We start from the raw sequence: 23,491 nt of genomic DNA, 5'->3' as shown, positions 1-23,491 counted from the left end.
CCAGCACAGGGGATATCAAGTGCCTTCAAACTTGCAAAATTATATCCTCTCATCACGCACAGTAAAAAAAAGGATTATAATTTATTATTAAGTAACATATTTCAAGTTTATGCGGAATTGAGACATTAGGAAATGTGTTAACCAGAGAAGAATTCAGAAGGTTCCTGTACCAATCGGAGCGTAGGTTAAAAGAATTTATACAGTGAATTCGTACTGATTAATTCCAATTTTTTTTCCTGAGATACAAACACTTCAGACTTCTTGCTGTGCAGCCCAGTGAAGCCTTCAGGCTCCTTCCTGTCTCTGCTTCCAAGCAGCAGCAGTATTTTCTAGTTGTTTTGCATGGATTCAGCTCGGTGTCTTTGTACGTCAGCGTTCAAATCAAGATCTGAGTAACTGCCTTTCTTCTGCCTTCCTTCTCCCTCTAAAACAAAGGAAGGAGCCTCTTTTTTTTCGGGCCATGCTGGTTGTTAAAGAGAAGGTTAAATACAAGAGCTTCACCAAAGGTTCCTCCCGCTCCTGCTGAAGGCAATGCACTCGGTGGTTTGTTGTCATGTGCATTCAATCAGCAGATGGAGAAGCGCGCCCCGGCCCTCTTGGCTGTAAGCTCTCCACGGCGTCACGTCACTTTAGAAGCTCAAGCTCTAATCAGAAGAAACCTCAGAAGCAAAGAATGTCAGTATTATATGGGACTCAAAACCCACAGGCATCTCCGTAGCTTGTGATTTTAAAGGTTAAAGGAGGTCAGTTAAAAAAGCAACCTACTAGCCAACTGGTTCCAATTAGGTGAGGCGGTTGTAGGACATAATCAATAGAAATGCCATGTTGACTTCACTACTAGTTACCTTGACCTATGGTCTTTTAAAGTAATTAGCAGTCAGTGTTTGGACTTTCAAAGACATCAGCAGGACCACAAAAAGGACTGCATGACATAAACACACTTGTTTTGGCTTTAATTAAAATAGGAGAAAAGTAAGGGTATAAAAAAACAACGAGAAGGGCACTTGATATAAAGGCTTCTTGATGGAATTGCGACGTCAGGAGAGTTTTATCTGTTTTTCTCAGAGTCAGGATCTGTAAACGAAGAAAGAAGAGTGCTTTAGAGTTCTTTTCTTCATCAACAAGGAAAATACTAATTGAACATAACAAGATGAAATGTCATTGCTTTCTTTTAAGCTTGGAAGTAGAGAACAATCACTGAATAATTATTTTGATTGCCAATTATCTGCACTACTAGCCTGCTGGTGTGCTCTGAGGCACCTGTGCAATCCTTTCTGAGCTGGGTTTTGCTGCCCATCTGAGGATACAGCAGCTTCCTCAGCATTCAAAAGATATTTATTAATTGACATAGCCTCCAGATTTATACAGTTTTAATTACTGTGGGAAAGTACAGGAAGGCAGCAAGGAGGGTCTGCTCGTTGCACACAAACATCTTCTAAACACTGTGGAATTCACTTGAGTGCCCAGTGCCTCAGCATCCTTTTTCCTAAAAATGGGAATGTTGACATTCTTACAGTACTGTTGATAAGTTTTAATAGGTGGAAAACCTTCTGAAGTCACTGATTGCAAATCCTGCAAAAAACTGCAAAGTCCTGCTTGCTTTGGTTACCTTGGTTATTGTTTAAAATACAGCTAGAAAATACAGTTTTCTTTTTGATGGGTTCATCAAAATCTATAGCATTTGAATGGTTATTTAACTCTTAAATATTAGATAAGGAAATTTAGTGTGCTCAGTAAGATAACTAGCAGGTGTATTTCTGAACTGCTGGCACATCTGCCATGAGGGGAATAACATATAACGTAGGAAGTGTGCAGGGAGGTCTCTCTAGAAATAACACTATTATTACTTGATGCAAACATCTGATTCAAAGCATGATTTTATATTCTAAGGAGCATGCTGCCATAAGCAAGTAACTTGCTGTTTCTCCCTGCTTGAGACCCTCCAGCTCCGAGCACTGGCTCTGATGGCCACCCAAGGTGATGTGCCACTGGTGGAGAAGGCAAATCCTGCCGTGGATGAGGAATTTCTGGCTGCTGGAGCTCCCAGGCTGGAGAGAGCCTGGGAAACCCTCAGCTGTAAGGAGCCGAGCAGTTACTAGGTGTCACTGTCGCCCCAGCCGACACAGCCCTCCCTTGGCAAAAGCCCAGGGAAGTGGAAGCCAAGGCCAAGAAAAGAAAGGGAAACTCGCTCCAGCTGAAAGAGGTTTGCTATGAGAATATTAGCTGTGGTGTAAACAGAACATCTGAAGTCTTCCTCCGGAGTGAAACAACTCATTTGGCATCTAGCATTGTTCCCAGGCATCACAAGTCTTTTAAATCCTGTTTATGTGTGGTATTTTTCTTGTAACTGGCATGTTGGAATTCAGAGAAACCTTTCTGCAGCAGCAGCAGCAGCAGGATTTCATACCTCAGCATCAGCTCCTCGGTAAACGGATCTGCAAGACAACAAATACCTGTTATTTACTGGTAAAATGTCTATTTAAAATATGCATTCTCATTTTTCTGTTCACTAATCCTGTACAATGAATTGTAATAGGACCTAGAAGGTGAAGGAAAAGTAGCTGGTTGGGCCAAAGAAGGCAATTTCACATCTCTGGAGAATATTAACATGCTAAGGTTAATAAATGTTTGACCAGAGAAAGTTTCCTTACCCTTTTATTTCCATTTTATTTCTACCTTTGAAAGAAATACCAGTCCTTCCTATTGGCTGAGGGACAAGAGCCCCTGCTCTGTAATGCAACTCGGCAAACACTTACATCAGAAACGGGGAGTTAATCTCATTTTAGCCAATACCCACTGTCTACACAACTTATCTGAATATGAAGTTTACTTTGTTTAAATACCCATTACAGAATCAGAGTGGAGACAAAGAAAAATATCTTTGTAATGGAAAACTGGATAAAATATCTCTGTCATAGATAGTTTAAGTTCGAGGTCAAAGTCAAGGTTGTGGTTAGAAAGTTTGGAGGCCGTAGATTTACAAGTACAAGGCAAAGCAGGAGTGTAATCTGAGTGACTCCCAGACACGGGAATTGAATGATCCCTAATCTACCAGCTGAGAGCAAGGCAGTATCAATAAGCAAATAAATTCAAATAAGTATCTTAACTACCTTTTAAAACTGTTCTTTTCTTCTCATTATTTCATTTAAAACCCCCATTGTTCACAGAAGATATTCCAGGGTAGATATTGCTATAAACTTTTATGTACTATAGGATTGAAGAAGACTTTATTTCTCATGATTAATGGTCATAGTGAGGAAGAAGCTCCCAGGAGATTGGGAGTTAGGAAGGGTGGGAAAAGGGGGCACAGCCCAAAACTTCTCGTTGAAGAACAAAGACTGGTTTCAGAGTGCTGAAGACATATTTTTTTAATTTCTTTAAAGAGGTACTAGCACCTCTTTAAAATTCCTCTCTGGACTGTTTCACTAAGGTAAGAAAAATTAAAATTGGGGATTTATTTATGTTTTAAGTGGTTTAGTAGGAGTCCCAACTTCCTTCTAATATCCTTCTGAGCTCAGCAGGGGCGGCCACCTAAAATCCAATGGCTTAATATGGTTCTAGATCTTGAACCCTGAAACACCAGAAAGAAATGCAGGAAACTTTCTCAGAGGATGAGGCTTCACTTGCTGTTTGTTCAGACACTGAGCCTGGTGTGGAAAATGGCTTCGGGCTCCTCCTGGATATTTGATGTAGACACGTTCTTTGACATCGCAGGGACCGGCTGCCTGAGTAAGCACTAACCCGCAGAACCCAAGACTATTTTGCAAGTAAAAGCAAAGCATTTTCTTACAGTTTGTGATTACATCTTAAAAAATAAGCCAGTTCATTGCCCTGTTTTACATATGTCGATGTCTGGCTGTTGGCATTTCACTTTTAAAACTGGATGGGTATGTAGAATTTCCTGATCAGCTCAAAGGAAAGAAAACACAGTGACTTTGTTGAAGCAAAACTAGATGAAAACAAAAGCCTTATTAAATGAATAAAGTCTTTAACAAGATGCCAGCCTTCTTTTTAGATGTTCCAGAAAAAGCTCATAAATGCTGGTAAAGGCAATTTAACATCTTATTGAATCAAATAATCAGGGAGAGTGCTAGCACACCAAATGCGTAACAAATCGAGTTTTACTGCAATAGACTTTTAAAGAATTAAAGGACTACAGCCCAACAGCCAGAGCTTGTACACTGTGGGGTTTTTCTCTTTCCTTTTCATTGCTCATTGTTTTTGTGAGGAACTTCAATTAAACGTCTTTACTGTACACTTGATATCATGTAAATTTTCCTAATTTCTGAAACTTGCGTTTCCTGAATATTTTCCTCCCCTTTTTTGATGTTTAATGTGTCTCTTTTATATCTAAGTCCCTCTTGCCAATTCATGAGATCTTGCATTTTTAATGAGAACAATTAAACAAGAATTTTGTAAAAACAAGGTTTGAGCTCCAAAGCTTACTTTCATTTTCCTCTGCTTTAGGCTTTCTTGAGCATTAGGAGAAAGGCAACCAAGATTAATAAAGCTTTCCCATTTTAACACTGATTAGACATACAACTTAATATAGCTAGAAAAAGCAAAAAGAATGCTTTTTAAAAAAAATGAAAGCATGAAAATGCTTAAAAAAGGGACAAGGGAGGAAATTACTTTAATACTTACAATACAGTAAAGCTTTGGATTAGTCTCAATATTGAAATGACTTGCAAACAGACGTGACCGGTTTGCCATTAATTTTACTAATTTATATTTTACTACATTTTTTAAAAGACTTGTTTCATTTAAGTAGCTAGTCCTAAGACAAGAAATCTGAGGTGGTGGCTTACTTTTTATGGTTTCCCATCTTTCTTTAAGTTGTTGGCTTCTAAAATAAAATTTATAGACTTGTTTCATTTAAGTAGCTAGTCCTAAAACAAGATATCTGAGGTTGTGGCTTACTTTTTATGGTTTCCGATCTTTTTTAACTTTTTGGCTTCTAAAATAAAATTTAGCCATGGGGGAGAAACTACCAGACCCTCAGAGATTTTGAAAGGACACTGTAGAGAGGTTGGGGCTGGTCTCCTCTCACAGGTAATTAGTAACAGAACGAGAGGGAACAGCTTCAAGCTCCAACAGGGGAGGTTTAGATTGAACATTAGGAAAGAATTTTTCACTGAAAGAGTGGTCAGAGACTGGAACAGGCTGCCCAGGGAGGGGGTGGAGTCCCCATCCCTGGCTGTGTTTAAGGGCCATTTAGATGCAGTGCTGAGGGACATGGTGTAGGGGAGGACTTTGTAGAGTGGGGGAGATGGTTGGACTCGATGATCCCAAGGGTCTCTTCCAACCTAGATGATTCTATGATTCTATGATTTTGTGATTTGTCAGATTTTCAGGAGTACAAGTGAACTCAAACCTAGGAGCAATGCATTCTCCTGAGATACACACGGGAGAGAGTTTGGCATCTGGACTTGGTATTTTTCAATTCCAAATCCAATCCAAATGGACTTTGAAAGAGGAGGGAGGCAAGAACGGGGCATCCTGTTGATGCAACTTGTGTGGTCGTTTCAGCTGAGGGTCTTTTGCCTCTTCACCCCAGGCTGGCACCTGGAGTATGGGAAAGCCTCTGTCATCCCTTTGGCCTTCAAGTGACGCTGAGGGGGTGGCCAGGACTTTTTCCAAAGCCCAAAGGTCTCATATAGCCGGAGGCTCACGCGTTTCACCTGCTGTTCCCCATTCAAACCATATTAGCACGGACCCGTGTGGGAGGGAAGGTTAAACAATGCAAACAGCCCAACGGCAGAAGAGCATTGATGGAAAGTGTCTGAAAAATAGGATCAAACACTCATTAATTGTCCATCACCGAGGCGGCACTTCTACCTCTGTGCCACCTTTGGGGGGGCTGCTCATTTATTCTCCCTTGCTATGATCTGTTTACATCAAGTGGGCTGGCTCAGCTATCAAACAGCACACGGGCTTCAAAAAGGAATGTACACGATTCTGTATCAAAATATTTGAATGAATAACTAATGAACGATTGTGAAAAGCTTCGCCGAACCGCTCTCTGGTTTAATTCCCTATTCCCTCTGAAGTGTTTGTTTGAAAGCGGTTCCTCTTTCATGTTTGCCTGTTGCTGATAGACTTCTTTATGAGAGTTTTTAACAAGGCCATCTGTAACCTCTGACTGCTGCAGCCTTCTATCATTTGACACTAAAGCTGTCACTGCAATTCCTGAAGGTTTTAGGAAAATGATGGCAAATAAAAATTTTCGGTATTTTGTACTATTTATCCTGCTTGCAGTAAATGTCCCACATCTGATGAGCTTGGCTTATATTACAGGAGAGGGAGTTAGACTAATTTAGAGCACATTTGACCATGTAATGCTGAGCCATTAACAGATAATTGAGGTTGCTCAGAAACCAGGCTCATTCTAGCTGTAATCCTGGCCCGCTGCTCCCATCACGCCAGAGACCTGCCCACAAGAGCAGATTCTGGTCCTAATTCTCTCAGCTGTGCTGTGATTTGGTGTCTGACACCTGAACCCAAATCTTCAGAAGTTGCAATTTTTTGCCTATGGGTTTGGCAGGGATTTTAGGGGACGCCCTTTGATTGCACTTTTACAGTAACCAGCGGGAACCACTTTGAGTGTGGTCTCTCTGCTCCCCTTCATGTCTGCAACACAAGTATTTATAGATTACCTAGACATGATTTTAAAAAGACAAGGATCTCTACAGCGAGGCTCATGTGACCAGTTTAAGTCGTCTTTCGCAAGGTAAGAGGAACTGTATCTAGAATAGAATAGAATATTCTGTATCTCAGACTTTTTCTCTACACAGACCATAACAAAATTGTGTCCAGCTGACTTTGTACTGGGGATATCTAGACTGAGCAGAGATTAATCCCCCCTGCTTTTGCCCGATTCTCAGAAATGCTGAATCCTTCGCTGACTGCAGCTGGCACTGGGGCTGCATTCAGCTTCCTGAGTGGCAAATGGAAAGTTTATTTTAAATTATTTATTAAAATAGTCAAAATGAGAGGTAGCTTGTGGAAATGCCAGGTCCTGATGTACCACAGACAGGTGGTTTATGTGCTACATCTGAAAGTATTATTTTACTTTTCGTTTTCTCATCTGGACTCATTGTTTGTCAGGAGAAAACTGTGAGGTTGCTTGGTTCTTTGGGGTTTTTTTGAGTTGTTTTGTCTTGTCTTGTTTTTAATGATGTTCAGCCATATCTAAGCCAGAAATACCCACTAATTGTAAGGGTAAACATATCATAACAACAACAATGGAAGAAAAAGAATTATTCTTATCACTATGTCAGTATTATTTCAGACTGGACACTTCCAAATGGCAAGACTAGAAAGGAATCAAAGAATCCAGCATCTCGTGGCCTGGGTTCTAATTAAAATCCCTCCCAACCTCCAGACAGTCAGGACTGAAAATCACTATTCCTGCAGTTTCAAGATGACTGATGAAAGACTTCAAACCACAAGCAGCCACTGGATCAGTTGCCGTGACCTTTTTTTTTTAGATCAGCTCAACTACAGTCATAATGCTCCAGTGAAAATATGTTCTATGAATTTAAAACCATCAAAAATGTCATTCCAGAGAGCTTTGCGAGGTACAGAACGCGGTCCCGGTTTCATGTAGAGTTTGCCTGACAATTAACGGGAAACTTTCATCTGCAGCTTTGCAATTCATAACAAGCCAAGATAAAGGGAAAAATGTTTTAATTTGACATGTCCATAGTGCTGACCCACTGACTTGGTCACAAATGACAGCACCACAAACATATTCTACCTCTTCCTGCCTGCACGCCTGAAATGAATGGAATAATGAAGTATCTCTCAAGATGATGGAAACAGTATTTACCTACAGCCAAAAAAACCTTTCCCTTGGGTTGAGACACTCTCCATAAGGAGCACTGGGGAAAAGGCCACATCAAACCCCTTATTTTCACCCTTAGTTTAATTAAGATTCCCCTTGCTGCTAAAACTCTTGAAAGGAGTTGGTGACTAGTTAACATCAACCAGAGAAGCTGGTAGGGATATGCCTGTACTCATTTAAATTAACACTATCAGAGAGGTCATTATAGTTCTCATTCCTCAGTCATTCCAGGTACATTTTCCAGGCATATATTCCTATACAATCCTAAAAGTTATTTGGGGTCTCTTCTAAAAATTTTTTTAATACTAAGACTGGTGAGGACAGGTGACTTTTATTAAGCTCCCAAAACTACTGTGAAGGTCATTGAAATAATTGGAAGAGAACAAGGAAACAAAGTACCTTGCATTAGGATGTCAAGGAGATGAGGATCAGGTGTGAGTGCAGGCGACACCTGCAAGGAAGCAGCACAACAGAAGCTTCCTGGCTGGTTTTTGAAAAGGAAGATCTGCTTGGAGACACTTTGCTGGTTGAAGAGCTTGACAACAAAAGAGGAGTGATAAACTGCTGTAATTCTCAGAAGAAAGCAGTGAGGATGGGACATACCTACAAGGTAACTGGAAACACTGTTATTTTCACTACTTTTCTGGTAATGAGGATGTAGCTCAGCCTTGTGAGTTCTGCAAATTTCTGTTTGTAAAGGTGATGAAATCCAAGATGGAGACCTGAATCTGTTTGTTTGTGCTGTGCCTATATGTGAAAAACAAATCTTTATTTTCCCTCTTGGTGATTACTTTGTGCTAAACTACAAAGATGCTAGAACTGACTACAGCATTGGCAACGCAGCAGTAGAGAGAACCTGTCTAGTGGCTGGGACAGGCTGTATAGGTATTTATCCCTGTGTTTAATTGACTTCTCCTTTATTACACGACTAAAAAGCAGGTGCCCTGTGGTGACACGTCAAGGCTGTGGGTGAGAGGAGCACAGTGCAGCCTGGCCAGCTGGCGTGTTCCAGCACATCCTCAGCAAGGCATGACCAAAACGAAGGCACCGCTGTTGTGGGGATGAGTGACACTTAGTTATGGATGCATATGTATATTTTTGTCACAGCTTGGCACGTAGGATGTGATTTTGCATTCTGTGTCAGTCCTGTAATGGAATTGGAGCCTCAAGAAAGAGGATGGAGGGGGTGCCCATAATAATTTGCTTAATTTATTGCTGTTCCTGTCTGCACCAGGAAGCCTTTAGAAAGAAGTTGCATATGAGCATTATTGGGCCAAAAAGACTGTGAGTTAAGCTTCTGATTTTCTGAATGAAGTTCTCTTATTAACTCTGGATTATTTTCACAATTAATTCTGTATGTGATAATAATCTTTCTTATTAGCAATGCTCCCAGCTGTTGGGTTATTGTGAGGATTCACATCCTCAGAAGGGAAGAAGGATGCTGAGGGAGTTCTCTTAAATTCTGAGTCCTGGCCTGAAAAAATGAAGAGTTGCCAGTTTTACTGAGACATTATCCTGTTAAAAAGGAAAGAATGAAGGTTTCGAACACAGGTAACTAAAAGATCAACATTTAGTTTGGCCTCGGGTATGAAACAGAGCATGACATGTAACACTGTAGGAGTACGATACCTGTCCAGAATGGAACTTGGCAAGTCCTGGCAGAGAAATGGGTCTATTCTAGTGAATATTAGCAAAGGTTGGTACAGCTCACCAGGAAGAGAGCAAATGTGAAGTACTGATTTGATGTGAGCAATAGCAAATACCAAGTAGCAATTAAAATAGAAAAAAATGATGCAATTAAAACTACAGATGTACTATCCAGAACTGGGGGTGGGTATGTGTGTGTGGTTTTGGGAAGGAGGTGGCTGCTTTCCTTTTTAATCTCGATCGACTACAATGTAGATAATAATCAGTAATATGAAAAACAAGGAGTGAATTTTCTGCATTCCTAGATAGAAGGTCTCTAAGGAAAATCCTGGTGCTGTGGGGAACCAGGTGCGGAAATAAACAGTGTTAAGCTTTCCTAAACCAGATCATGAAACAAGGATGAACTGCTTTTACAAATGTCAGTTCTCAGTGAGATACAGCAAGAGTTCTTGACCACCTGTAGGTACTGAAGATTTCATGGCACTTGTAACTGTCATAAAATAAAATGCAGCATCCTGGCTGTGTTCCACTGGGGGTAATTGATTTTTTGCCTCCCCGAATTTCCACTCTATCGTTCTAATTGAATACTTTTTTTTTTTTTTAAACAGTGAATCTAATCAACCCTCAGGACAAAACACTTATTTTGTCTCGCTCTTGACAAACAAGTGTTTTGTTTGCATTTTGCCTCTGTAATTAAAGTGCCAGCTGCCAATAATGAAATGAACTGTAGAAATTAATAATTATTTCCCCTGTAAATACACTGTACAATATTGCTGGCGTGGAAGAGTTGCCCTTATTCCAAGTCAGAGATGGCTGTATTCCACTGATCAGAGACAAAAAATTATGTGTATATGTAAGTGCATTTGTGTTGGGGGAAGAGAGAATGGCAGAGAGAACGGGAGGGGGTTTTGTACATGTGCATTTAGAGAATGCATATGCTGAGTATAAATCCAACCTTGATAAAACCTACCTTAAGGCTACTAATAGTGCTCCTGAGAAGCACCATCATCTGTTTAAAAATTATAAGTAGGAAGAGGCAGCACCAGCCAGCCTGTGAATGGAAGCAGCTTCTCTCTTAACCTTGAATTCATGCTACACTACAGGACTTTGATCAAAACACTTTTTTTTTTTTTTTTTTTTTTTTTTTTTTTGTGTAGGTAGTTTGGGGGTGGTAGGATATCCCTCTCATGGGTTAGGTATAGTGGTACACCTGGGAACAGCTGTAACTTGGTTGCTGTGTTCTTTGTGCTATAGTATTCTGTGCTCTAGATTCTCCTCACATTTTTCTTTTAACCACTGCATCTTTCTCTACACTTCCCCCCTAAATTTCTGGAGTCCTTTTGGGCACCTCAAGTCATGACGTTGTTCTCCTCCTCTAGGCTTTCAATGAGTGTCTGCCAATCTCAGCCTAAGTAAAAGGCTTTCTGTTCATATGTATTTTACAGCATAGTGGCAAATCAATCATCTAGAAAATAGTTTGCCAGTGAACACTTCTGTCAAAGCATTCTGGGAAATCATTTACTTTTTTTATGAGTGAGTAAGGCCTGAAGGCATGCAGATGGGGAAATATACACTGTTTACTGCAAATAATTTGAGAGAGACACTTCTACCAGATTGTGCATCTTCTCTGAGTTGATAGGAAAGATTCTGGCACATTGAATTATTTATTTAGATGAGTAGAAATGCTGAAAAGGGCACCTAACCATATGTTTTAGATGCTTCTGGCATCACTGGGAATGCATCACAAATAATACCCTAAAAGTACAGCAGTATAATATGATATAAAACACCTCAAGAAAGAAACACAACCTATAATCTTAATTACTCTAAATACTCCAGCAATTATTCACCCTTGCAATTCATGCCATTTTTAAAATGCCCGGGGGGAGGAAGTGAGCCTTGCAGTTTCCCCTTATGTGGAACGTGTAAGCACGATGCGCTGAATTATCGAGCTAGACTCCAGTACAGGCAGCAGTTCAAATTCTATAAAGTACTTAAAAGTTTCTAAATGGAACTGGGTGTGTGTGGTTCCTGTGCAAAGCCTCGTTACTTGACTGCTAGTACTAGAAAGGCTGCACAGATGTGGGGAGTGAAACTCCTTCCAGGCAATCTGAGGAAAGCCAAGACATCGGTCTCTTCTCCCAAGGAAAGGCAATAGGACAAGAGGAAATGGTCTCAAGTTGCCCCAGGGGAGGTTCAGATTGGAGATTAGGAAGAATTTTGACACTGAAAGGGTTATTAAGCCTTGGAATGGGCTGCCCAGGTAAGGGCTTGAGGCACCATCCCTGGAGGTATTTAAAAGACAGGTTGACATAGAGCTTAGAGACAGGATTTAATGATGGTTTTTATCAGAGTTAGGTTGATGGTTGGACTAGATGATCTTAAAGGTCCCTTCCAACCTAGACAATTCTACAATTCTGATTTGCAAGACTTCTGGACAAGGCAACTTCTATTGCAATTTGCTAAAAAAAATTGTTGTAAGATGTTATTTACTTGCAGCTTTTGCACAGTGGGGTCCTGTCTGTGACTTGAACTCCCTAGAGGCATGGAAACTTGTCACTACCAATGAAGTGATAGAATTTGTGCATTAAAATTCAAGAATAGTGTTTTGCAATCTTACCAAGATGATTTTCTTTGGTTGCCAAGCATGTAGATCTCTTTTCTCAGTACCAGCATCATCCTATAATGAATCAATACATCTGGCTTTGGTAAGATTAATTTATCTGAAAACAGGGTATTTTCTGCTATCATTAAAAAAGGAGGCTCTAAGTTTCAGTATTTCGGTCCCTCATTCCTGTATTTAATTCTTTTAAAACTCCATGCTCTTTTAAAAGAAGGAAAAAAGCCTAACAGGAAGATGTTCGATTCTTCTGTTGCTTAGTTTGCTAAATTCCACTTCTTACATAATGTTGTGAAGGACAAACAATGAAATCCTTGGCTGCTCTCCATTAATCTGCTTCTCTCCTGCAACGTCGTATCTACATAACAAACAACATTTTTTTTCCATTGCCATGCTTAATTACAGGTTTTCTCTATGCAAAGCCTCCAGATATTGGGCAGTTCTGTGAAATGCTCTGGGATTATACAATCCGAGCTGAAGATGAATAAAGTCTCTTTCCATTTTTTTTTTTTTGAAATCTGCATAAGTAAGCATATCTCTTTCTCGCAGTTTAGCAGGTTTCAGTTGATGTTGGCATTTCACTTCACACTGAAATACTGCAAGGCAGCAGTATCAAAATAGGATTATGGACTCTTATCTGAAGAGAGGCAGTTTCTTACCCGTGACTCTTGGTGATTTCTGTAATGTGCATTCACGTTAAAATTATCCACAGGAGTTATCAGGTTGTGCTTGCGAAGCTCACGGGTCTTCACAGCCTCCGGATCAGCCCCTGCAATAAGGCAAAAAACTGAAGTCTTTAACCTTAAACTACATCAGGCCTCTTACAAAATTGGAATAAGGATATATTTTTTTTTTATTTTAAAGCCATCTTCTACAGATTGCTGTCTTTTTATTGGAGTTCTCCTGAACCTTTTGAAACCACAGCATTTTTTATATTAAACCCACGTAGTAGTAGGGATAATTGGAATAGTCTTCTGTTAAATTCTGCGTGGTATATCACTGCAATGGATTTTTTTTGTTTGTTTGCTTTTAAATGACAAAATCTGTAGCTTTTATGGAATAAAACTGCAGGGATCATGAGCCACACTGAATTAAAACGCAATAATGGACTCCATACATAAACCTCTGTCTAAGGCCTTGTCAGTACCAACAAAGCCAAGGAATTGCCTGGAATTTTTTACTTGCGTCTTCCCCTCATTATTTTTAAGACAACAATGAATTTCATTTGAGTGCCATAAAATGAATGGATACACCCACACCCTATAAACTGACTCTCTTTTCCCCTTCTCTTCTAAAGGAAGACTTGGAACAGAAACTTCTAAAGAGGAAAAAGCTCTGCTTTCCATGTGCAGAGATGGCCTGTCTTAAAAAAACAAACAAATCCTCCCCACACATTTCACTAACCAGAAGCAAAAGTTCTGCTTGTTAAGATTGATATCGCATCAAAATATGGTTCTTGGGACAAGGTTCCACTGAGTTCTTCTGTTGCTAAACATACCACCACCTCTTTTCTTGTTCTGGCTCCCAGGCTACTGAGGGAGCTCTCTCCAAACACGATCAGGTCCCCGTGTGCTGTCAACTAACACTGAGGGGAAACTGAAATTATTCGATGAGGACGGGATTTGGGGAAGGTTTGGGAAATGTGACTCACTTCCCTGAGCTGGGGGCAAGCCAGGAATTTAAATGAACAAGGCCTGGCAGGGAACCAAGTACACAGGATTTCAACTGATATATCATCTGCCTTTTAAGACTGAAGAAACAAAGCTGGCATAAGCTATTATCTGCCCACGTGCAGGATTGGCATTTTACACAATCTACAGTAGTTAGGGTGTGTGTATATATCATATACCTACTTACATCCTTTCTGGAGGTTAATTCTCTGGTTATTATCTGATGGTGAGGTTTCTTAATCAGTATTTTTTAAGTGCTTGCTTACAAGGAGAAAGTTGAAAATTATACAACTCACTCAGGAACTTCAGAAGCCATAGCATACCCTAGTGCTTAGCAAACACTGTAGAATGCATCTTAAAAAAAAATAAGTAAAAAAAAAAAAAAACCAACCTAACTTGTGTTGTGATTACAACATCTTTATCTTGATAAAGATAGGGTCCGTATTGTGAAAATGCACTTATAATCTAAATTTACAGTAATATAACATCACTGATAATCTTCATTCAGAATGGAACTAGAAATGGCACAGCAAGAATAGTGCTTAGGGAAAAAAGCATGCTGACATAAGTGAGGGTGAAATCAAAGAATAATCAACAGGACTGTTCTCTAGCTGGGAGTCACCTTCCTGAATGCTAAAATTCCTCCTGCTCATATTCCTACTCCCCTCCCCATCTGAATTCTTCCAACACCTCACAGATTTCATCTCCTTTTATGTTTTCTTGTCATTCAGGCATTTCTTTTACCTATTAGACTTACATGTGCAGTTTATGATCACTGCAAAATTTGCTGTTTGCCCAATACTACTAATTGGTGTAGATTGGCTCATTAAATCTTTCAGCACTTAATATCAAAGATCTTGCTTTAATCTAAACCAAACCCTAGAAAATTATGGTTTGGGTTTTTGTCATCCGCTCGCTACATACCACTAGCCTCATCAAAGACATTAATAGCTAATGTTATATCACTGAGAATGCTTGTGCCACAGAAAAATACTGCCATGGTGATTGAGCTACAAGTTAAATGTGTCCTTTGAGTATATTTAAAGACTTTATCTTGTTCAGCCATTAGTACAGAAGAATTAGTTGAGAGGTAAATTTGGCAGAAGCGTCTCAACAGAATGTTCTATATCTTGTGGGTCTCTCTCTCACCTGACTTTATTTTAGTTTTGAGCCGTTTCTTTTGACGTTCCTGCTGAACAAACTGCAGGCTTCCCACACAGCCACATGGCTCTAGCAGTGGATTTGTAGGAGAACCTCCAGCAATCTGACAGATACAACACTCATCTCCTTCCTCTTCGGAATCTTCTGGCAGGAGACTATTAGGACATGACAGAAGAAATCAAACACTGCTCTTGGCAAAGCCTACAGCTGAGTAATGGACAGTACCTTTACACTAATGTTCTAGCATTTGGAGAGATGTTACTAAGGACCTCTCTCACACGATGGTGACCTGGAAGTATAATATCCAACAGTTTAGAGTTACCTTAAAGCTGGTAAATGTTCAAAGGAAAAATCTTACAGTCTGTAAATTCCCTTCATGCTTTTGTGCATGAGGCTGTGTTGCTGAGAATTATACAGCCACTGTTTTTTGAGAAGAATGAGTCTGTTTGAATAATCCCTATAAAATGTGAGAGGAGGTGTCTGCTGAATGCTCTCCCCTCTTGGCTGTGTGGGCACTGCATGAGTTTTGAGTATTTGTCCCGAGTGTCTTTCTGGAAACCCTCCTAGACTTGTGGTGATGCAGAGGAAGTTCATTTCTTGGTGAAGAGTTATATTTTAACCGAACTGAAAAAAAAATGTTATGTTAAAAACATTTTAATGGCTTTGTATTTACGACTGATAGGTGAAAACATGCGAAGTATTTACTGATTATGATCTAGTGCTTTTCCCATAAAATCTGATGAGCAGATTTGGTTCCTATTTAATAAATAGAATACTAAACAACAAAAATGTTGAGCCTTGGATTGGACTCTAACTAATACTGTAAAAGCAAAAATATTAAAATGAAAATGCAATTTGTGACTTTATCACTTCATGCATTCAAACCTTAACCACATGGAGTTACATCTCCATCCTTAACTTTGGCAACTAAGACCCCTTGATGCTATGTATGTAACACCTCAGAAAACCAGACTCTTCAAAATAATGTCACCAGCAGAATGTTGTTGGGGGAGAGAGGTTGTAGGGTTTTCTTGCTTTTTCCATCCCCTTCTAGCCATGGTTTTGTTTGCCTAAATGGTTTGTGTTGAGAAAGAAGGAAAAGTTTTCTCTTTTTTCTGAAAGCTGGAATAACAGGAGACCTGTTTGACTGTAAAGTTTTTGGTTTCTTTCTAGTCTCCCCTTTGGTTATCTTTTTCTCCCTATTTCTGGCATGCCTCCCCCTAGATTTCTTGGCCAGAACAGGTACCGTTACTAACTCCTACTAACGTCATCAGGAGACTGAGGAAGCTCAAGAGGAGGGAGACTTCCTGTTGGCAGAGCAGGAAAGATGAATATTTACAACCTTTCTGAGCATTTAGATGTTCCTTCCATCTAAATTCTTACCTCCCCAAATTGTAACCCCCCCCCTTAGTTCTCAATTTCCTTAACTCTTGAGGAAAAACGTTTCATTCTGAACCGTGTGTCTAGCTGTCTGCCACATCCCCTGGGACAGCTGACAAACTTTGAAATGCAGACAGTTGGTTCATTTGCAGTGAAGCTGGGAACAGAACTGTTTTTCCTGATAGCATCTCTGAATCTAATTGCTTAAGCAGTTTCTTGAGACAGAGAGAGCAGCTTGTTGATTACAGTGAGCAGCAGGGAAACCTATTGCTCCTTCATTCTGCCTTTATTTGAAAGTCTCTGCAGTCAAAGAAATTACTGTATTTAGACCACAGATAGAAAATAGGACAAGCAAACAATTAAAAATAGCTTTTACGAACAAAGCTGTGTCTCTTAGCTAGAACTTCTGATTATGGCTGTAATACATAAAGAAGCTGAGCTTAAAGGACTCGGTGCTGGTTAAATGGGATCTATCCCAAAGGGAAGCCTTATAAAAGAATGAAAGGGCAAGTTCCATGACTGTGCTATTAGCCATGTCCACCAGTGCCCAAAGAGCCCACTTGTGGGTTGTGGTGGACTCTGTGACATGGAGGAATCTATTTTTTGCCTCCAATTCTGTAACAATAAGACCCACAAATCTCCCTCGTGGCTCTGCCAGAGAAAGCTTGGTTACAGCCTCAGTGGTGTTTATTAGTGTTTAGGAATAAAGCAGTAGAGTGTGTGACTTGTAGAAGAAGTATCACGATGCAAACACCACCTCCTTTTTGAGTGGTTTTCAGTGTCTGTAGTAGAACCAGCTGAAAGTCTCATGTGACTGATAAGGATGGAGATAGAGATGGAAGAACTATGAAGTTACTTTTGTGTGTTTCCAACTGCATAGAAAACTTGAAAGAAGGAAAATGTAGCCCTTTCTTTACAAGTCAAATATCAAACTAATCTATGATAAAAATAGAACTTTGAAATCTACACAGTTTGTCACAGCTACAGCACAGTTTCTTGCAATTCAGGATCTATCTATGTATAAGTATTCACATATAATTCTAGAGTTTGCACAAATATTGAATATATGCCTCACCTTTCATGCCGTTTAAGTTCCTCTCGATCTGCCCATGGTCTCTTCACTTCCTCTCTGGTTGCTGAATGGGAGAGTGTTGTGTCGTTTATTGTATTACTTTGTTTATGTAAATAAGGCACCGCCAGAAAAGTCAATGGCAACTGATCAAGCAAATCACAAGCAATGTGAAGATCAGGAGTGACTCTTGTCTGAATCACAGACGGGCTGGAAGACTCTAGATCTGAAGACCTAGGTGAACCCTGTAAGGTCTCCCCACCACACAACGTACCACCAGGAGATGAAGTGTTCCTGTTCCAGCTGTCATTGCTGCTGTCCTCCCGTAAGGTGCTGTCCTCAGGTGTGTTGTGAAGACGGTGTAAGGAATCAAAACTTTCTGAAGTAGAGGAATTATCCCTAGAGCGTATAAAGGCCAGGGGTGTATGCATTTTGAGTGTTGAAGTGACATCCAGATCCTGTGTTTGTGGAGAATATGTTGCTGAGCTCCAGTTTGCTGAGGCTCTCAGTGCAGATGGAGCTGAGGATCCTGAGCTGTTTGGTGCAGTGCTGGTCTGGGAACAGCTGACAGAACTGACACGACCACGGCACCTCTCACTGCTTTCATGAGACTGCCATTCTTTGCAATAAACATGGGCCCTATCTCTGTAATTAACATTACGAAGCATCTTTCGAATAGATGAATTACTTGGCCTATCTTCAAATTCAGAATCATCTGCATCTTCCAGACAATTCCTGTCTGGAGGGTATAATTTGTCACTGTCCTGAGATTCTCTCTGCTGTAGTTCTACAGCACTGACCATCGTTCTGTGCCCTCTTAAAGGCCAATGGGAAGATTTACCCCCTCTTGATGATGCATTTTTGTCATTTCCACCTTCTTCCAAGCTATGTCGCTCACCTTGTGCTAAATATATTTCTCTTAATTTGTTCCTGTGTTCCAGAATCCTAGGAAACTGGCTAATGCTCCTCGAAAGTTTTCTCTTTAATTGATCGGCGTCTTCCATTTCTTCAAAAGAATCTTCCCCAGTTAAATACTGAGTAGAACAAAAGCTTTTCCCTCTGGACCTAAAAGGGGCCCTTCTGTGGTGCAGAAGGGCTGAACCACTCAACTTGTTTGCTGTGGGGGCGCCTGCAGTTCCCTGGGAGGTCAGTGTGGGTAACTGAGTTAGAGATGACTGACCCTGTGCTGGAATAGTCCCTGTTTTGTATTTTGTCTCAAGGCCTCTGTGATCTAGACTGAGGTTAGAGGACTTTGTCATACTCCTCCTTTGAGATCGCTTCCTGTTTTCAAATGCAGACTCACTTGGTTTTCTTGTACAGTCTTGTTGAGCTCCAAGATCTGGATTAAAAATTAATAATAATAATAATAAAAAATAAAACCAACAAAACAATTGTCAAAATACCATTTTACTTTTGTATTGAGTGTTTAGCACACGTTTGGAGTGGCTTCAGAATATTCTCCTGGTATTGATGTTATACCACAGTCAGTTATTGGTAATTCTCATTCTAGTATGTTTCTTGTTAACAATATGAATTTATTCATGAGCTTCTCAAGAAGGCAGACAGAAAATCAATAGTGCTTGTCTGGTAGGACCTGTGTAGGGACACGTGAGGAACGCTAATAGATACTACTAAACGATGCAGTGGTACCTAGAAGACCAATTAATATTTACCTCCTCCCTGGAATGTATCCTGACCCACCTGGTCCATGCTTTGGTGAACATGTAGTTTCAGAAGAAACCACCCCTACGTAAGCAACAGGAATTGCACTGGCATCTTGTCTGAGGGGGTTTTATTGGGTAACGTAAGAGTTGGGATTTTCAGTTTTAAGAATTTTATCTCGCTTATTACACAGCAATGTAAACTTCCAGCGAGCACTTTGATCTGCCCCAGTTTGTGAAGCTGAGCTGATTTTTCAGTATGTACTCTGGGGGAGGTCTGCTGCTTGTTCTAATCCTCAAGGGCACCCTGCACCAGAACCCGCTGGATGTTAACGTTTATACACAAAACCATATGTTATGGTAAAAACAACCCCAAAAAAATTTAGAGATTCTAATTATTATTTTACAAAAAACCGTCACATAAAACATTAGGAGATGTGATAAATCTCATGAGATGACTGCATGTCGCCTCATTTAGCACAAAAATACAAGTTGGCCGGGTAAAACCAGTCTGCTCATGCTTCATGATAGATCACTGACTCCTCACCGGGCGAGAGGCACCCACCTTCCTGGGGTTTCATGCAGAATTGCCTCATGCAGTGCAATCTCCAAACCACGGGGAAGAATGTGACTTATAGGTAGAGGAAAAACTATCTCTATTAGACTGATTTAGTTGTGGGTTAGATCACTCAGATCAAACCCGTGCTGGTGGCTGATACTCCTGTACTCACCACGGGGAATTACAGCCAGTGGGATTCTCCCAGCCATGCCTTATCCCTTGGCTGTTAAGTGTGTGTGTGTGTGTGTGTGTGTGTGTGTGTGTGTGTGTGTGTGTGTTCACCTTTTATCCCAAGGAGATATTTGGACTACTGCTCTGCTCAGGCCATCTGCTCACTCATACAGCATTTTTTTAAAATTGCTTGGGGCTGCTCTATCATGTTTCTTCTTGCTACACGGGTGCACTTGAATGTACTTATTTCCAGTTGTAATGCAGTTTTAAAAACACGTGCGCTCTATCTGCGGTTGCCATCCCATATTTCTCTCTGCTGGCTCAAGTAAACTGCTTTTTACTGGGAGAAACCGAGCAGAAAGTTAATAGCAACTTAAGAATTCACTAAGACATGGTGCAGAAGGCAACATTTCCTTTTACATTTAGCTTTTCTTGTACTACTTTTGGTCTACTATACACTGAAATACGGTCTAGATGGTAAATATTTCACCTCTATCTCCAAGGCATCATAAAAAAAATAATGTAAGAGTAAACTGGGGCCATAGCAATCTCCTCGGTCTTGAGAAGTCTGAGTATTTCTTTCTCTCCTTCAAAACAAGATGTTTACTCTCTAGGTAGCAATTTGAGAGTTCCTGAAGTTGCTGAAAGTGGTAATTCGAAGGTGATGACATCAAAGAAAGAAAAATGGCTGTGTTATTTCTCACAGTTGCCTCATTGCCCCTGGCTCCTGCAGAAACAGGGCCCTCCCAGCCTCAGACAAGTTCTGAACAGAAAATATAACTAGTACTCAGGACCCTTACATGGAAGATAAGATGGCTGGATTCAGTTTTGTGCTCTGCTTAAAACTTATCCTACATAAATCACTTGCTACGCCTTAGCTCTTCTCACTCAAATGTAAATAAACAAACCCAGGGGTGCTGTAAAGATAAAGCCATTGAAATGGTGGAGGCCAGTCAGAAACAAATTGTGAGGGGCAGATAAGGATGTAAAATAATCGGGCAGTCATGCCTGCATGCCTGTTAGGGGTGTCAGAGAAATAAAAGATGAAGATAAAGTATATTAGGAATGTGATGGGTAAGTAGGAGAATGTATCCTCAGCCTAATGCAGTGTGAAAAGAACACAGGAAAGCCACAGGGACAGGCCTTTAAGATAAGCTTTCTTTTGAACTACTTGTTGCTGAAAAATTAAAGGAAGGGTTGAGGTGTTTTCCTACAGACAAACAAATTACACGCATAAGAATGGGAGTCCATGGTAATATTTAATTTTGCTTTATTTCTATGCTGCTCTCCATTTATTTTATTTATTTTTTCCCCTGGCTGGAAGGGCAGGGAAAGACAATGGGTCCTACCCTGTGAACCACAGCCTGACTAAGTAAAGGCAGCCCTTTACTCAGGAGACTCCACGTTGATGTAAGTGAAGCTCTTGATGGAAATAGGATTTTGTCCTTACACGGTTACAAGATCAGGGCACTAGTTAATTTTGACTATACATTTTCCCCAAATACCTGAGGCCTATTTTCTGTTCTAAATTAAGTCAAAGGCATGAAATAACACTGATGTAAGTGGGATTACGTCAGACCTACATGAATGCACGCTTAAATGGGTTTAACCTTAATTTTAGAATACTTACTTTTGCTGAATGGTGTTGATTTTGAGTTAGTGGAATGCAAATATGCAATAACTCGGAATTGGGAGAGGACCTATTCCATTTCCTCTCTGAAACTTCAAAAACCCCTGAGTCTTGAATATTCAGTGGTGTTCTTGATTGTGTGGAGAGCCTCAGTTTAATTACACATGTCGAGAACAACATCAAAATAGTTTTGTGTTTATGCAAGCTCTTTCTGCAACGATATAAACCTGCAAAGGTGGTCATTCCTGCAAAGCTCTTTCTCTGTCTATATGGGCCTGGCTTTCGTCTCCAGAGATGTAGTTGTGTTCTCACAGTCTCCCTCAAGAAGAGAGAAACCATCCATCTGCTACGATATTTAGTGAATAATCTTTTGTTCTATAAATATTTGGAGCTTTGTGCTTAAAAATGGAATATTGCTTTAAAAAGTGACTTGCTGGCAATACAGGCTGACTGACTTCACCGAAACAATAAACTGATTAGCTAATCCTGGCAAACTTCATATTGTTTTCTGAGAATTTAGTCATGCACATTGTTAGGTTGGAACTTGTTTAACGGCTGCTATGTAAATTATGGAGGATTTACTTGTTGCTTTGATAAAATTAACTACGATAAGTGAATTTCCTATTTTTTTTTTTTTTGGTATTTTAAACACAAATAATTCATTTTAAATTACCCTTCTTAACTTAACCAATTGCAAAGCTGCATGAAACATGGACTTGATCCTGTTTTCATTAAAAGCCTTGTGAACATGACTGCAAAACTGCCTGCCCCCCACGGGACCAGGGAGATCAGAAGATGTGCTTTATCTCTGGCCTTTGATCCCATGGTTCACAATTAACTGCAAGGAGTATGTCTGGGTATTCTGCGATTCCTGATTCCAAAAGTAATTTTGGGTGTCCTGAGTAATACCACTAAGTCATTTCACTTAATTCACTATGACAAAGTGTATAGATCCAGGTCTAATTCCAATTTGTATTTTCCATTGTGTGGCAGTTTAAAAATGACTTAAAAATGCAAGCGTGAACTCTATTTTGAAACTTTTTTGTTATTAAACTGATTTACTAATATGAAGAAGATAAAGCAAAGTAATATAAGGCCAATTAAATTACAAAGCATCCATCCAGTTTGCTATTTGTAATATCAGGACAAATGACTTGATTTCATCACCTGGTACTCACCTGAGGTGACTTTAATTGGGTCAAGTACACTTCTCTCGACTTTTTTTACACGAATGTTGCAATTCAACTTTTGCTTGACCGATCTATTGTCTATGAGAGGAAGTTTAAGGCCTTGGCTCTTCCCAGAAGGTTTGATGACAGATCCATGTTTGATTTCAGAACTCTCATTTGCAAAGGTCTAGAAAAGAAAAAGGAACTCTGAAGAAAAAAAATTGTAATACAAATAAAGCAGTATAAGAACAGATATTTCAAATAGCAGGAAGGAAACACAGGCACTGCCCATAAATAGAAAACCCCTTTCTCCTCCTCTTCTCTGATCTCTCCCCCAAGTTGTATAACACATACTGAAATCAATTTTTTCCACACAATACACTATGTTCTTCAATTTTTTTGTTTGCATTTTATTCAGGTTCTTTTTTGGAGCGTGGGACTCTTCACTATACAAATCAAAGCCTTCTGTTAAGAACCTTTAATCTCTTTTGCAGATGACTTGCCAGAGTGATATCACTCTTACAAGAACAAAACTGAAAGCCGTGATTCTGTAATGTAAGAAAGTACCAACGTGACATCCACAGATACACAAGGGAATGCTTCCAGTTAAGTTTATTAGATCTCTAACTTGCAAGTCTAATTTGGACTTGTGACCTTTTGCATGTTAATATCATCAGGGGAACTACAATGTGAGCCATTCAAAGCAGGTCATGGTGGTTCAATTCTGAAACACTTCATATGTTCCTGTTCTACAAAACAATTCTGCCCTCTGTATTCTAGAGGACAGGCCTGACCTTTGTCATTGTGATGGCAGCATTTTTCATTTAGATGTATCCATTTGTCAATAATGCCCCGAAATTAATTCTGGTCTTTAAAAATTCCTTGTAAAGAGATAAAACATTGTAACT

General features: G+C 39.9%; 1 protein-coding gene across 1 annotated transcript; it reads right to left on the bottom strand.

Moving 5' to 3' along the window:
* Positions 1–244: 244 nt before the first annotated feature.
* Positions 245–22,710, bottom strand: LOC106896474. Its single transcript, XM_014956492.1, has 5 exons — positions 22,593–22,710; positions 17,400–18,732; positions 12,773–12,882; positions 2,408–2,435; positions 245–1,074 (listed from the first exon to the last, which is right to left on the bottom strand). The coding sequence occupies exons 2-3, from the start codon at positions 18,650–18,652 to the stop codon at positions 12,876–12,878; spliced, it is 1,260 nt and encodes a 419-aa protein (XP_014811978.1). The 5' UTR covers positions 18,653–18,732; positions 22,593–22,710; the 3' UTR covers positions 245–1,074; positions 2,408–2,435; positions 12,773–12,875.
* Between the last annotated feature and the right edge of the window lie 781 nt (positions 22,711–23,491).

The sequence above is a fragment of the Calidris pugnax genome, unplaced genomic scaffold (genome assembly GCF_001431845.1).
Source record: "Calidris pugnax isolate Ruff unplaced genomic scaffold, ASM143184v1 scaffold167, whole genome shotgun sequence".
Classification (NCBI taxonomy): Eukaryota; Metazoa; Chordata; class Aves; order Charadriiformes; family Scolopacidae; genus Calidris; species Calidris pugnax.
The sequence above is the reverse complement of the archived record's forward strand: the minus strand, read 5'-3'. Positions and strand labels throughout refer to the sequence as shown.

What these genes read in the sequence shown, in the direction of transcription:
- LOC106896474 (XM_014956492.1), bottom strand. Translation starts at nt 18,652, where the DNA reads ATGACAAAGTCCTCTAACCTCAGTCTAGATCACAGAGGCCTTGAGACA.